This window comes from Wasmannia auropunctata, unplaced genomic scaffold, assembly GCF_000956235.1.
Source record: "Wasmannia auropunctata unplaced genomic scaffold, wasmannia.A_1.0 LD336053.1, whole genome shotgun sequence".
NCBI classification, from domain to species: domain Eukaryota; kingdom Metazoa; phylum Arthropoda; class Insecta; order Hymenoptera; family Formicidae; genus Wasmannia; species Wasmannia auropunctata.
Window position 1 is genome coordinate 1,916,132 of NW_012026837.1, and position 13,134 is coordinate 1,929,265.

Sequence of the window (13,134 nt, forward strand, 5' to 3'; positions counted from 1 at the left end):
CTCTTGTCGTATCCTTTCTTCTTCTTGCGTACACAATCAATCAATTTATTTGCTTCAATATGAGCTCTGAATGGGTCTTAGCCTGTTAAAAATTTGATTTTTCTCTTTATGAACATTTGTGAGTTAATAACAATATTTCACATGATATGACTGTCAGTACAGTACAATCGTCATGTACAACCCGCTCAACTAGCAGGAAGATTTCAGAAATTCCTAACCTTTGGCTTACGCAGATATTTTACAAATTTAAAATCTATTCAAAATGATAAATTGAACCCGTGACCCATCAGTTATGTTGCTCTTGCGCGGAGCCACGTGGTGTCCCATTTCTTGCGTACTTGATTTTGAAATGCAATATTGTATTATATATCTGTATTTTTTTTTATTCCAGAATGCATACATCGAACATCGTGAAGTTAAGGCTGCTCAAGGAGTGAAAATTGCTGCTAAAGATTTGGAAAAGGCTATTGCTGGTACGTAACTATTTTTAAAATCAATAAGATTTTTTTTAACTTTTTGTAATATATAACATATATTTTTTTATATTCGTTCTTAGGAATAAAATAAGTAACACATAAATTGATATTTGTATACAGGGTTAAATTTGCAAGTCGCGCAGAAGCCAGACGAGGTTGACGTTATGAAGGAAGAAATAGCAAAGGAACTGTCGAGTGCTCTGGGAAATATTCGGCTCGCTGAACGAGGAGTTTACGTGCAGGCGTCAACTTTGGGAGCTCTTGAAGCATTGTTGGACTTTCTGAAAAGCAGCAAAATACCGGTAAGTACCAGTTTACAGATGAGTCTTTCATTTTAATACATGCGATATCATTTGCATTAATTTCTGTCACAATATATCAGTACAATGATATTTCTTCTTTTTACTTCCGACTGCTGCCTATCGAGTGTGCGTTTCACGGATGTCAAGTATATATATTTTGCGCGATTATCATATATTAAATATGTTTGAATTCAGTTATTTAATTGACCGCTATAATTTCTTTGAAAGATACAAGCTTAAAGAAATGAATGGTAGTCGTTATCATGTCATACAGTCACTCGTGTTGATATGAATTCTGATAGTTGATATGATAACCGTTAATATGATTTCTGATAATTTCTTTTACTGATATTTCATATATAATTCTTCACTCCACTATTATTGTCTCATACTTTTATTGCTTTATACTATTAAAATGACTGATAAAAATACCGTTTACCGATACTGGAGCCTGCAGTAACTAAATATTTATTCTATATAATCTCAGTATAAAGTTGATACCATTGCGACTCGATACCTTGATGACTTGATACCTTGATTACTACTTATCAGCAACTGAAGTCAATAGAAGTATTTATTAAATCTTATCTACGTATGTATAAGCTTACAATTCTAAAAATAACTTAATTTATCGCTTATTTAATTGTATCATTGAGAGAAATTCATTCTTAGTTGAGCATGTACATTTCTCACGATTCCGTTTTATATTCGTGAATAGCGACCGCCGCGTATTGTACGCGCGAGATACGATATGTCAAATCTCGAAAAAGACCCGAGGGCTACATCCTCGCGGATGTATAAATAAATAAAATGGACATATGTAATATCGGCGAGCGTGCGTAGATGGGATTAGGAGCAGAGAGACGGACAGATAGATCGGTAGCTAGATAGATAGACAGATGGAGAGAGAACAGCGGCAACAGCAGCAGCAACGAACCACTTCCTTCTTAACAGTTTAGCAGGATACGGCTCATTGGTCGCACACGGTGCTTGTACCCGTGATCCATCGTGCTATCAGCCTCGCTGTCCAACCGTGGGCACGCCTCACAGCCTTCTACAGGGTGTCCTGTACGCCGCGCATCGACGACAGTTCCACACGGCGCCGTTTCTGAAGAGAGTTTCCCGTCTTTCGAAAATTTCCCGATACACGCGTCCGTGCTGATATTGAGCATTATCCAGCGAGAGACACAAATAATACAGTGTAACGCAGTGAATCATTTTATCTTTGCTTAACACTGCCAACAAAGATGCAATGATTCACTTGTGTTAATCCATGTTGTGTCTCCTGTTGAAAAATGCTTATTTAACAGAAGTAAAGCGTGCGGTCGCAGGTACATTCACGATAGCGGATTATCTATCGCGTGGTCGCGATTATCCACGCGTAAATCCTCATTGATAACGTTTGATAAACAATAGCCGATATACTCTGAAACCTGACTTGGTCCATCCGATCCGTGGACGTGTCAGTTTCCGTAGGCGCTTAGATACTGCCTCGGTACACGCGGGCATGTGCACGCAGGTACGGACCGCGTGTATATATTATTTACGAGGAAGCTACGGTCGCGCCCGGCGCGCTGGTCCGCGATAATCGCGCGCCCGGTCCCGTCCCCGTATAATCGCGGAGAGGCAGACTTGTATATTTACATAAGAGCATCCCGGCGAGAGAATGGCAAAAATGTCCCGTTATCTCGGAGCCGAGATATCATTCACAACAAGCTCCAGCTACGCTACAATGACCGTAGTAGTGGAGACGCGACTCCGCCGAAGTCCGCGAGCATATACGTTTCCCCATTCCGGAGCCATCGAGGCCGGGCATTCGCCGCCTTGCTCGTCCCGACATTCGTCCGCTCAAAAGTTTTTTTCTTTGCGACGGTCGTGCAAAAGGAGAGAGAGAGAGAGAGAGAGAGAGCGCACGAGCGAGCAAAAACTTCCTGTCATCTTCGGCTCGAGGTAACACACCGTCCGAAACGGCCTTAAGCCTGTCCTTGCTCGGGTTATGAATGGGCTCTCCCCCACCGCGATTGCACGATCACGTGGCCATGTGACGTCAGTTTTATCGCACGCACACGCCAAACACGCACGATCCCCTTTCCTCTCTGTCTTTCTCTCTCTCTCTCTTTCTCTTCGCTGCCCTCCTACCCTCGCCACTTCCTCACGTGCATACAGAGACACGGCGTTTTCACGGCGCGAAAAGAGAGGGAGAATCGAAGTATCACGAAGTGAGGCCAGAGTCGCAGAGGGGAACGACGAGGGAGGCGAAGGGGTGAGAAGGGTTGGCGGATTAAACTCACGCAAACACGCGCGCGTCGGTGGTGCCTCTCTTTCTCTCCCTCTCTTTTTTTTTCTCTCTTTCTCTCTCTAAGTCTCTCGCTCTCGGATCGCCTCGCTTTTGCCAACATGGAGGCATGGAGGCTCGCGCGAGCGCGCCCGCGGACGTGTGTAGGCTGAAAAAAAAAAGGAATACGTGATCAACGTACAGGAAACTGCCTACACTCGGCGCGCGGGCACCGTGGGTGGACGGATCGACGGATGGACGGGCGGGCGGGCGGGCGGGCGGATTCAGGAATCGTAGCAGTTTCATCGACGGATGCCGCGCGAGAAAATAGCGGAAATAAAGTAACGAGGATAACGCCTGCGAGAGAACGGAGTGGACTCGACGTCGCCAGAATCAACGTTCGCGGCGTCTTGAATTTTTGATAGACGTCCCTCCTCTCCCCCCTTGCCCCTGGTTTGCCCGAAATGGATATCGTAGGTACATTCTTGTCGCTACATCTCGCGACCGTTGAAGCGCCGAGATCGGCAGATCTCGCCGCCTCTTACTGTTACCTGAATGCACGTCAAATAATTGGGTCATTTACTAAATATCGCGTGTCGTCTCTTTAATTAATTTCTCACTTAAAAAGAATTCATTTGCACATCTGTCGCAAATAAGGAAGTCACAAGGTCCAAGTTGTTCGATGATACACTTATTTATACAAGAGACGCAGCGCGCGATCTTTAATCTCGCAAAGTCCATATATGTGTATAAACTTAGAGAAACGCACAAGGAACATGGTCTTTTTTTTTTATACTGCATATCTCGTACCTGTCGCGACCGCCGCGACAACAGGAAGTCATATCTTTTCACGTGAATTCAATGAGTAACATAAAGAAGAATCAATGTAAAGCGTCTTTAGGTCAAGAATGCTCGGCGACCATGAAGATGTTTTTCAAGGCGCCGCCATTCGGTAAAACGCGAGCTACTCCGGGCTCTGTTATTACGGGCACGTATACGTACGTATATCGGCGTCGTTAATTAAACGATACGACGCCTCGTCGCCGCCGCCGCCGCCGCCGCCGCGATCGATGCACAATGGCGGCATGTTGAATTAACGATTCTTATCGGGCGACGGTCTTTCCTGTCCTCGTCCCGTTTAGCCGAACGGGATCGGAATATGCGGCTTAATCGGGACCGGCGCGGGGTTTTACGCCGCTCTTCTCGGAACCCGCCGGCGCGCGCCTTGATTGACGATTACCTGCCTATAGGCGGGTGCGCAGGTGAGACAGGTGGATAGACCGCGGCAACGGCAATTAATCGCGAGAACAATCGCCGAGCTCGCTCACTCGGGGTAGGGTTGAGTCTCGCCGATAGCCAGATACCATCGGCATTTTGTTATTACCGAAATCGTTACATGACCGGCCGTTATGTAACAGCAGCAGGCGGTGTCACTAACACAGTCGCAGCGACGGCTGATATCGATTTTTTTTTTTTGGGTCGAAACTGCGTAATACCACGGCTATCGTCGCGGTATAATATCGCCGATTAACGTGTTGATCTCGCGTGTCGATCGCTCGCTCCGCGTTAATTGAACAGCGAGATTTCCTAGATTTTCTGCGAAATCGGCAATCGGGACGACTGACGCTGTTGAATTAGTAATACGAGGAAATAATGCATTACGTTGACAAAGTCACTTTGTTGAGAAATGTAATTTAATAACTTTAATTATTACTAAGATTAATAATATAGATATTAATAACTTTAATAACAATTAAATTATTAATACAATGATATAATTATACTATCATTAATACAATAATGATCTAATATACGCTAATATAGGGTAATTACTATAATTATTAATGTTGAAATTTAATATGTACGTTGCAAATATCAATTAGTAGAAAGATTCTTATCTGCCTTGGTATTAAGGACGAATCACTTTTTCACCTAACACGTATTCGTGTCTAATTTTATTCGGTGCATTTTCTTGAATGCGCGTATACGTCGGAGCCGATGAGGAGAGCTGAGCTGAGCGGAGCGGAGCAGATCGCGCCGTCACGAGCGGACGGCGCGTCCGCCTTCTCGGCTCCGTTTCAATGCGAGCGCAACAGGAAAAGATGGTTCGCTTCCTCACATTGTTTCCGAACACTCGGCACGACAGCAGTTTCTTACACGCCAGTTATGCATTAAAGCCGGGGTTTCCCTCGAAACGAGACTAATGCATTTTCATAACCGCCGCCACGATACCAATCGTTCTTGTCTAACAAATTACACAATTCGTAATTAGGATTTCCGCTCCGCTAACGACGACACATTTCTCGCGCATTCCTCCGGATTATCCCGGCGGATCCGTCCAATCTGGATCACTGCCCATCGTCGGCTCCCCATCAGACGATCCCTCTATTTTTCTCTTTTCTTTTATTATTATTGCTGTATCCGAAAATCCGTCGGCCGCGTCTCAACCGCAAGCCTTTTCAGGCCATTTAAGAACGCTGTCCCTTTGTCACGGTGTCAAAGAGCCATACGAAATAAATAATTTATTGTCCGCCAAAACTCCAGTTTTACAAAATTTGTGTGTGAACTTGAGAAGGTTGGGTGGAGGGGGGGGGGAGCTCGTTTTTCAAGCACTGCCGGGAACGTTTAGGTGCGAATTTCGGTACAATGGGAAAATTCTCAACTTTTGTTACCGAGGGGACTTCCGGCGGCACGGAATTCCTTCGCCATTCTGCAGAATTTTGCGGCATCTGGCCACATGCGGAGGCGAGCCGATCGTCTACCTGGCTTGCTCCGCCATTCGCGTAACAGGCGGGCGGAAGCGCATCGCTCGCTCGCTCGCTCGCTCGCTTGCTCCTCTTCCGCGCCGGTGCCGGTGCCGGTGCAGCAGGAAAAGATGGCTCGTTTCCTCGCATTGTTTCTAACCGCGGCATATGAGTGCGCGGCCTGCATATGCTGGGGACATGGGAGCGGATGCGTGCGAGCGAGTGAGCGAGCGCCCGTGCACGCTTCGCCGCGTCGCGAGCGCGTTTTCACGAAGCGATCGAGGAAAGTTGCAGATTGACGCGTTCAACTTCAATTAATCTCGCGGAAGATAAATGAGGATTATACACGGGCTGCCCCACCGGATCCTTTTAATCTCGGCTCTTCTTAGCCGGTTTTTCTAGGTGGATGATTTTTCTTTAATAGAGCTATTTTATAAAGAAAAATATTATCATTTATTTTTTTTATGTCTGTCTATAATTGAACTCGAGATTCGACTTTATTGATGTAAAGATTACTAAAGAGAAAGAGAGAGAGAGAGAGAGAGAGAGAGAGAGAGAGAGAGAGTTTGTACGGAAATTATCATTTTGTTGTGCATCTTTTCTCTCGTGAAAATTAATTCGCCGAAAACTTTTTTCTCGTTTCAATCGTTCATTCTTCTCGAGATTTTCGTTTTACAAATATTTCGTATTGTAAATCCTATAATTCTTTTTTTACGTATACATCTTTCATCAACGAGTTTACAACTCTTTATACCTTTCGTTATTTATTTTTATGATAAACAGAAAAAAACTAGCCACATAAGAATACGAGAAGAATAATAATAGGTCATATTTTTCGTGCTTCGTCCTTTCCTTCAGAACCATTGCTTTCAGCATACGGAATGCATCTGTTTCCCTTTTTCGGTGATCACCGCGTGACCATGGCGGCTTCGCGAAGGTGCGAAAAACCGAAAATTCGCCACGAGGCCACAGCACGCTCGTCCTTCGGTAATGCTAATCGCGCGCGCGCTCACGCGGGCAGGATATGCAGGAGGAGCGGAACGGGAGGCGAGTTTAATAAATTAGCGTTTCCTTCTTCGGCGCAGCGTGCCGCAGTTACGACGAGAGGCTAAAGAGGATCCGTGCCCCCGACGGCTGGTTTTAAATGCCGGAAGCACCTCCCTCCCTCTCTGCCCCCCCGTCCCGTTCCCCCGAGCCCTCCTTTAACCTCCCCCCCCCCCACCCTCCCCCTTCGTGCCGTGCGCCGGGTCCCCTTTCGCCCCGCTTCCTCGCCGTCTTACTCTTCCTCCCAACTTCCTCCCGCTTATACCAGCGGCGCGTTTCTTTCGCCGGCAACATCTGCCGTGTCCGCCTTTTCTCGTCGTACTAGATCTCTCTCCTTCTCCCGTTTCGTCTTTCCTCTCCTTCTTTACGTCCTCCTCTTACCCCCTCCCTCTCTCCCCCTGCACTCGACTTCTTTTTTTTTTCTTTTCCACCGCGGCACCTCTCTCGCCTCCTGTTCGACTCCCCTTCCTCCTGCTTCTTCTTCTCTTCGAGAGCATCCGTTCCTCCAAAGCGAAGTATCGTCAACTCGCGACTCGCTAAGAATTTTGATCGCGCACAGAGATGTTAGAGATCAAGAGCCCGCAGCGATTTGTGCCGGATAGACTTTAATTTGCAGTTTTATAAGTAGCGATGATTAAAATTTAAGTGCCTCACTGAAAGCAGCCGCATAATTCAATCCAAATTATTATATAAATATAAAAAAATTGGTTAAAATTATCGAATTATTATAATTATGTAAGCATTATCAGTAATGATAATTATTAACAATTTAATAATGTATTGTTATTAGAGATTGCATGAGCAAAGTTCAGGCACTATGGAATTGGTAGAAAAATTTATGCTCAACGTTTTATTCTTCATCTTGGAGCTCATTCCACGAAGCTGCAAAGCATGTGCCTTGGCAGCATGTAGTAAATAGAACTGAGGGAAAAATATATTGACGGCGTGTATCTGATATAAGGATCGGAATGCGACGCGCGCCGGAAGTTCTAAAACACGCTTATCTCGGAAAGTTCTCGGGAACGTATCATCTTCCGCTCGTTCGTCCGTCTCGTTCGTACGTTCATTTGTTCGTTTGTCTCTACCTCGTTTCCCCCTCGATTGTCCGCCTCCGTCAGCCGCTCCTCGGTACTAGCTCGAGAATTGGCCCGTAAATAGGAACTACCATTTGTGCACGGTCTGTATACCTGCGGGAATAATTATCGTTACAATCGCGGTGGATGCGGTTCGCGAGGGTGCACTCGAAATGAAAATGAGAGAGAGAGAGGGAGAGGCGTGTATTTGAAATGCAAAATTATTATAAAGTGCTTATGCAGATTAAAATCATAAAATAAGATCTATGGAATTTTATTTGAGGCTTTTTATTATAAAAGAAGAGAAGATAAGAAAAAAAAGATTGTTTTATGAAAAGAAGGAAATAATTTGTAGGATTCTTTCTAGGATGGTAATTTGTATAAATTTTAATATATATAATTTTGCAATTCTTAAATCGCAACACGTTTATTAATGTTTCAGCGCAGAAGCGTTTAGTATTTTAGTGGACAAGCAGTTTATACATATAATGATCTTGTTTACGTGCACAAGTACCGGCGAGTAATGAATAATAAGGAGTAAAAGAGGAACGCGTGATGCAAGATAAAATCTGAAAGTTACACTATACTTATGTTAGTGTGCTTAAAACTCTATCGCAGTTCTCTTAACGCGGCAATTAATCCCGTATATCGAGTATCGTGTTATATACATTGACCACATCGGCGGCGGGTAACCGATATCCGTTTCGAAACCGGAAAGCAGACGCGCGTGTGTAATCATCAGCGAGGATCAGGGGGGCTGATGATTGAGACGGAGTGTAATATGCGGCAATATAATCTGCCAGTTATCAGAAAATAAATTTGTACGTGCTCTTAATTAATCGCTTCTTGAAATTTATTCTAAAAGATATTAAGAGCGCATTTAATTGCAATATTAGACATTTACGTGAAAAATAATCGTGATATCTCGTTACGGTACTATTGGAAATTACGTCGTAATGTATACGTATATCAGTCGTTATTGACGTTATTGAATCGTTAAAGGTAGCCAGAAAAAAAACGAACATGTGTTCTTTTATTATTTTTTTGTTCATTGGTATTAATCAGTTCCAATCATAATTAGCTTTCGAGTTAGCTTTTAGGTATAAATGTCTTTTTAACTAATTTAGCTTTTAACTAAATTAACTACTATATTAGATGCATGCTCTTTACAGGAGTAATTCAGAATTAATTTTGTACATTGAATTACTGTAAAAAAATACCGAACTACAATTACTAATAGATATTAATTAATTTACAACGCGGTTTAAGGGATTTGCGTAAAACGTCTGCCGGATCTGCCTTGAGATCTCTACAGATCTTCGACGGAAATTTATTTCTGAGGATGTCTCTCGGAGAGAGAAGCGCGGAATACGTCTTCTTGTGCATCCTGTAACGTTACGACGACACGCTCGTTCTGCTTCGGTCGGCTTTAATCCCGACTGTACGTACGGCGTATGCTCGCGGTGCTCGCCTCGACCGCGGAGCGGCTTTTCTCGGTAAAGCCGCGAAACGGCTTGTTTGCGACTGCATCGCGCTGCGTCGCGTTTATTTCAACGTGTTGCGTCGCGCGTCTCGTGTCGCGTCCCGTCTCGTTGCACCGTCCGTCCGGCCGAATCCGGGCGGCATGCATGCGTCACAGGTTATTTTTGCCTAGTCGTATATACTACGCGCGGCTCGCGTATATACACACGGAAAGACCCGCGGGATCCGTGGCGTTTCGGTGGCAATGATTCCAGAGATTCGGTCGCCGGTACAGCTTCAGGCGTAGGCGATCCAAACGGGAATTGCGAAACGCAACGCTCGTCGCTTACCGGCGACGCGTCGGACGTGTTGTTACAATTTACTGAAAGGCAGTTATTCATATTTATGTTCTTATTACGATTAATTTACATTTAAATACGTGTGCTATTCACATCGTCGAGAAGTGCACTCTTGATAATAATTTTTTAAGCGTTTCATTTATTTATTTATTTATCGCTAGGCTGAGATTTGATATATCATTTGTTTGACGGCGTCTACTCGCGACTTTCCCGTTTATCCTCGGAGCGGTTACCCCTCCGTTCGAGCAAATGGATTGCGAGGCACTTTTTGCGCATTCGCGTGGTCACGCGTGACGAATATCAGCGTCGATGAAAAGTTACGTTTGCCCGTAAGAAACTGGTTCGCGTTAAAGAGATGACAAGTGCGATTCGCATCTCCGGCCGTTAGATCGTTACAGCAGTCGTTACTCGGCTCCCCTCCCCCCCTCCGCCGTCCCCTCGCGCGTTACGTAACAATGTGCGAAATAACGTAACGCAAGAAACTATGTAATAATGTTGCCAAGATGAGAGAGACAGTCATTGCATGCTGTCGAGCGAAATCGGAGCGACTTGCGTAATGACGAACCGCATTCGCCCGCTCCGCGATGCCGTTTGATATCTTTTCTTGCGTTTGACAATTTCTCCTTTAACAATATTTTTGTTTTTGTTCGCAGTACTCCGGAATTCGTATCGGACCGGTCGTCAAGAAAGACGTCATGAAGGCGTCTATCATGCTGGAGCACGATAGCCAGTGAGTACACCTTGTTAGTAAAATATAAGATAGTAATTGTCATTCTCGTGTCTCCTGAACTTCCTGTCGAGTTCCTCTCTAAGGAATTAAAGAATTCAAACAAATATTAGTTTAAAAAAAATTTTTAGTATACAAATTTTAATAACTTCTAAATCTTTTAGCAACTTTTGACGAAAGAAATCTTACGCTTTTCCAACATTTTCAATTTTCGAGAAGAGCGATATTTATAGCGAACTATAGTTAATCAATTTAAATTAATTTGTTCACAGATACGCCACGATTCTTGCGTTCGACGTGAAGATCGAGAGGGACGCGCAAGAGCTCGCGGACTCGCTGGGCGTCAAGATCTTCCAGGCCGACATTATTTACCACCTGTTCGACAAATTCACCAGTTACAGGGAGGAACTGAAGCAGCGCAAGCGGGACGAGAACAAGCACATCGCCGTGTTTCCGTGTAAGCTGAGGATCCTGCCGCAGGTGAGTTACATACGCGCCCGCGTATACGACGTCGCGAGAGTTGAAACGGACGCGCGATAAACAAGTGGGATTTACGCCGGCGCGACATCGTCGTCGGCGGCGATCTCTCCGAACTCTTCGGAGCTTTTTAAACATGGGGCCCCGTTTGGATTTCAGTACGTATTCAACTCGAGGGATCCGATCGTGATCGGCGTGATGGTCGAGGCTGGAATCGTCAAGGAAGGAACGCCGCTCTGCGTCCCGAGCAAGGACGTGAGTTGACTTTTCATTTTCTTTCACCTCTCTACCCCCTGAAACTCTATCGCGAATCGCAATGTACATAACACGCCTCTTCGTGTCGTTCGCATTATTGGAATATGAATGTTTCGTCGCGTGGATCGATAATCTCCACGTCAACGACATCTTTCGATACCAAAGAATCCGTTTCCCGAAAGATATATTAATTATTAGTTATAAGACGCTAATTTACATTTATTTATAAAAGCGACGTACGTGTTTTTGATATTCATGCATTTTTATCACTAGCGATAACGTATTAGAAATCCGAACATTCTTCTAATCATTTTTTTCTCTATGAAACAAGAAAGAAATTAGCAAATATTTACTAAAGAAAACAAGCTGTCGCAAAATGCTGCCAGAGTATTTCTATCATCCTCCGCGCGAATAAAACGAACGTCGGCAGTGTCTTTGCGTTCAGAACGCGGCGCGACTTGTCAGCGGCATGTTGCACCAAAAATAATCACGCCGGGCGTATAATCGCGGTGGCCGGAGAGATTAATGAAATTTACGCCGAAGGCTCGCGGCGAAAATTGAATCCGTGCGCGCGCGCGCGCGGAACGGAGGGATGAATGAAGGAGAGAAAGAGAAACGGAGGCCGACCTGTGTACATACGGCAGGACCTGCACGGCGACCGGGTGGCGCGCCGGGGGAAGTCGCGACTGGACCAGTCCTGCGGAGCGGAGAGCCGTAACCGAGAACTATCGGCGGCGCGCGTAGGTGAACTCGTTCAGCGGAAATACGGCGATTCAGTTGGCCGATCGATCGCGTCGATCGAGCGGGCGGACATATTAAACCGCTCCGGGCCGGCCGGCCGGCCGGCATTCTCGGTGCCGCTCTCCCTCGCTCCCGTAGGTGGATCCGACCGAACGACCGAGGAAAGTCCGTCTCTCTTTCTTCGTCTCTCTCTTTCTCCCCCTCTTTCCTTTCCTCTCTTCGTCTCGTTCGTTCCCGTAGGAGGAACCGGGTGGGTAGCCGGCCTCTCCGGCCTCGCCTTACGCGGTAGCGCGCGCGAAACGTTGCAGGTTGCCTAGCCTCGGATCCCGTAGGCGTCGGCGATGCCATTAGTGGCACGCAAATTCCCGACGGACAAAAATCCGAAATGTATTCTCCCACCGGCGTCGCGGTGGCGCACCCACGCGCCCGCGATCGATGATTTAACGCGCGGCCATGCTCTGTCACCGCGCGACTCAGTTCAGCTAAGGTTCGACTTGGGCACGGCTTGGCACCGCTTCGCGCGACTTTTTTTTTAGCCCTTTCTCCGCGTAGATGTCTTCCTCAGCATTTTATTATTTATATATTACATTTACGAGCGTCCATAAATGATACTGTGCCATCAGTCTTCTTTCCTCTGCGATCTTCTTGCCGTTCAGAAATACATATGTATCTCTTCCTTTCATACGACACGTAAACTCGAGATTCGTAGAAGTCGCGAGCGTTAAGTCGCGCGCGCGATCGCTCTCGCCACGAAGAGAGGCGACGAGGCATTCCGGGCCCTTGCGCGACTCCGACCACGTATCCGGGCCCACGCGATATTCTCCGCGGGACATCGAGCTCGGGAAAGAGACGCCGCTTCGGCTCGAAAACTCTCCGGCGCGTCGTCGGGCTCTCAACGTTTATTTCTCAACGTTTTCTGGCGGACGCTCCTCGCCTCGCGCCAGCGCTCACCAGGAATGAATCCACGATTTTGCGCAACGCGTTCTCGCCGCGTGTTCTTTTCGTCCTTCGAAAGAACGACGCGCGGATTCCAAATGGCCGGCCGGTCGTCTTTCCACGGAGAGGGACCCGACGTTTCGTATCCGGTGTCGAAAGACACTGAACGCGGCATGACAGCTTCCATATTTTTTTAGGCTCGACTTGAATCCGAGAGTGATTTATTTTTAATTTCCTGTTCAAATTTCCTGTTCATTCAGCGAG

At 46.0% G+C, this 13,134-nt stretch overlaps 1 protein-coding gene across 1 annotated transcript in view; it reads left to right on the top strand.

The window, feature by feature from the left end:
• The window catches only part of LOC105451011 (eukaryotic translation initiation factor 5B), a 33,871-nt gene that overhangs the window by 4,728 nt on the left and 16,009 nt on the right, over window positions 1-13,134 (top strand). Inside the window, exons 10-14 of the mRNA XM_011691188.1 lie at window positions 392-473; window positions 597-778; window positions 10,388-10,464; window positions 10,734-10,941; window positions 11,098-11,193. Of these exons, the coding sequence (XP_011689490.1) occupies window positions 392-473; window positions 597-778; window positions 10,388-10,464; window positions 10,734-10,941; window positions 11,098-11,193 (645 nt within the window). The remainder of the gene's footprint in view (window positions 1-391; window positions 474-596; window positions 779-10,387; window positions 10,465-10,733; window positions 10,942-11,097; window positions 11,194-13,134) is intronic.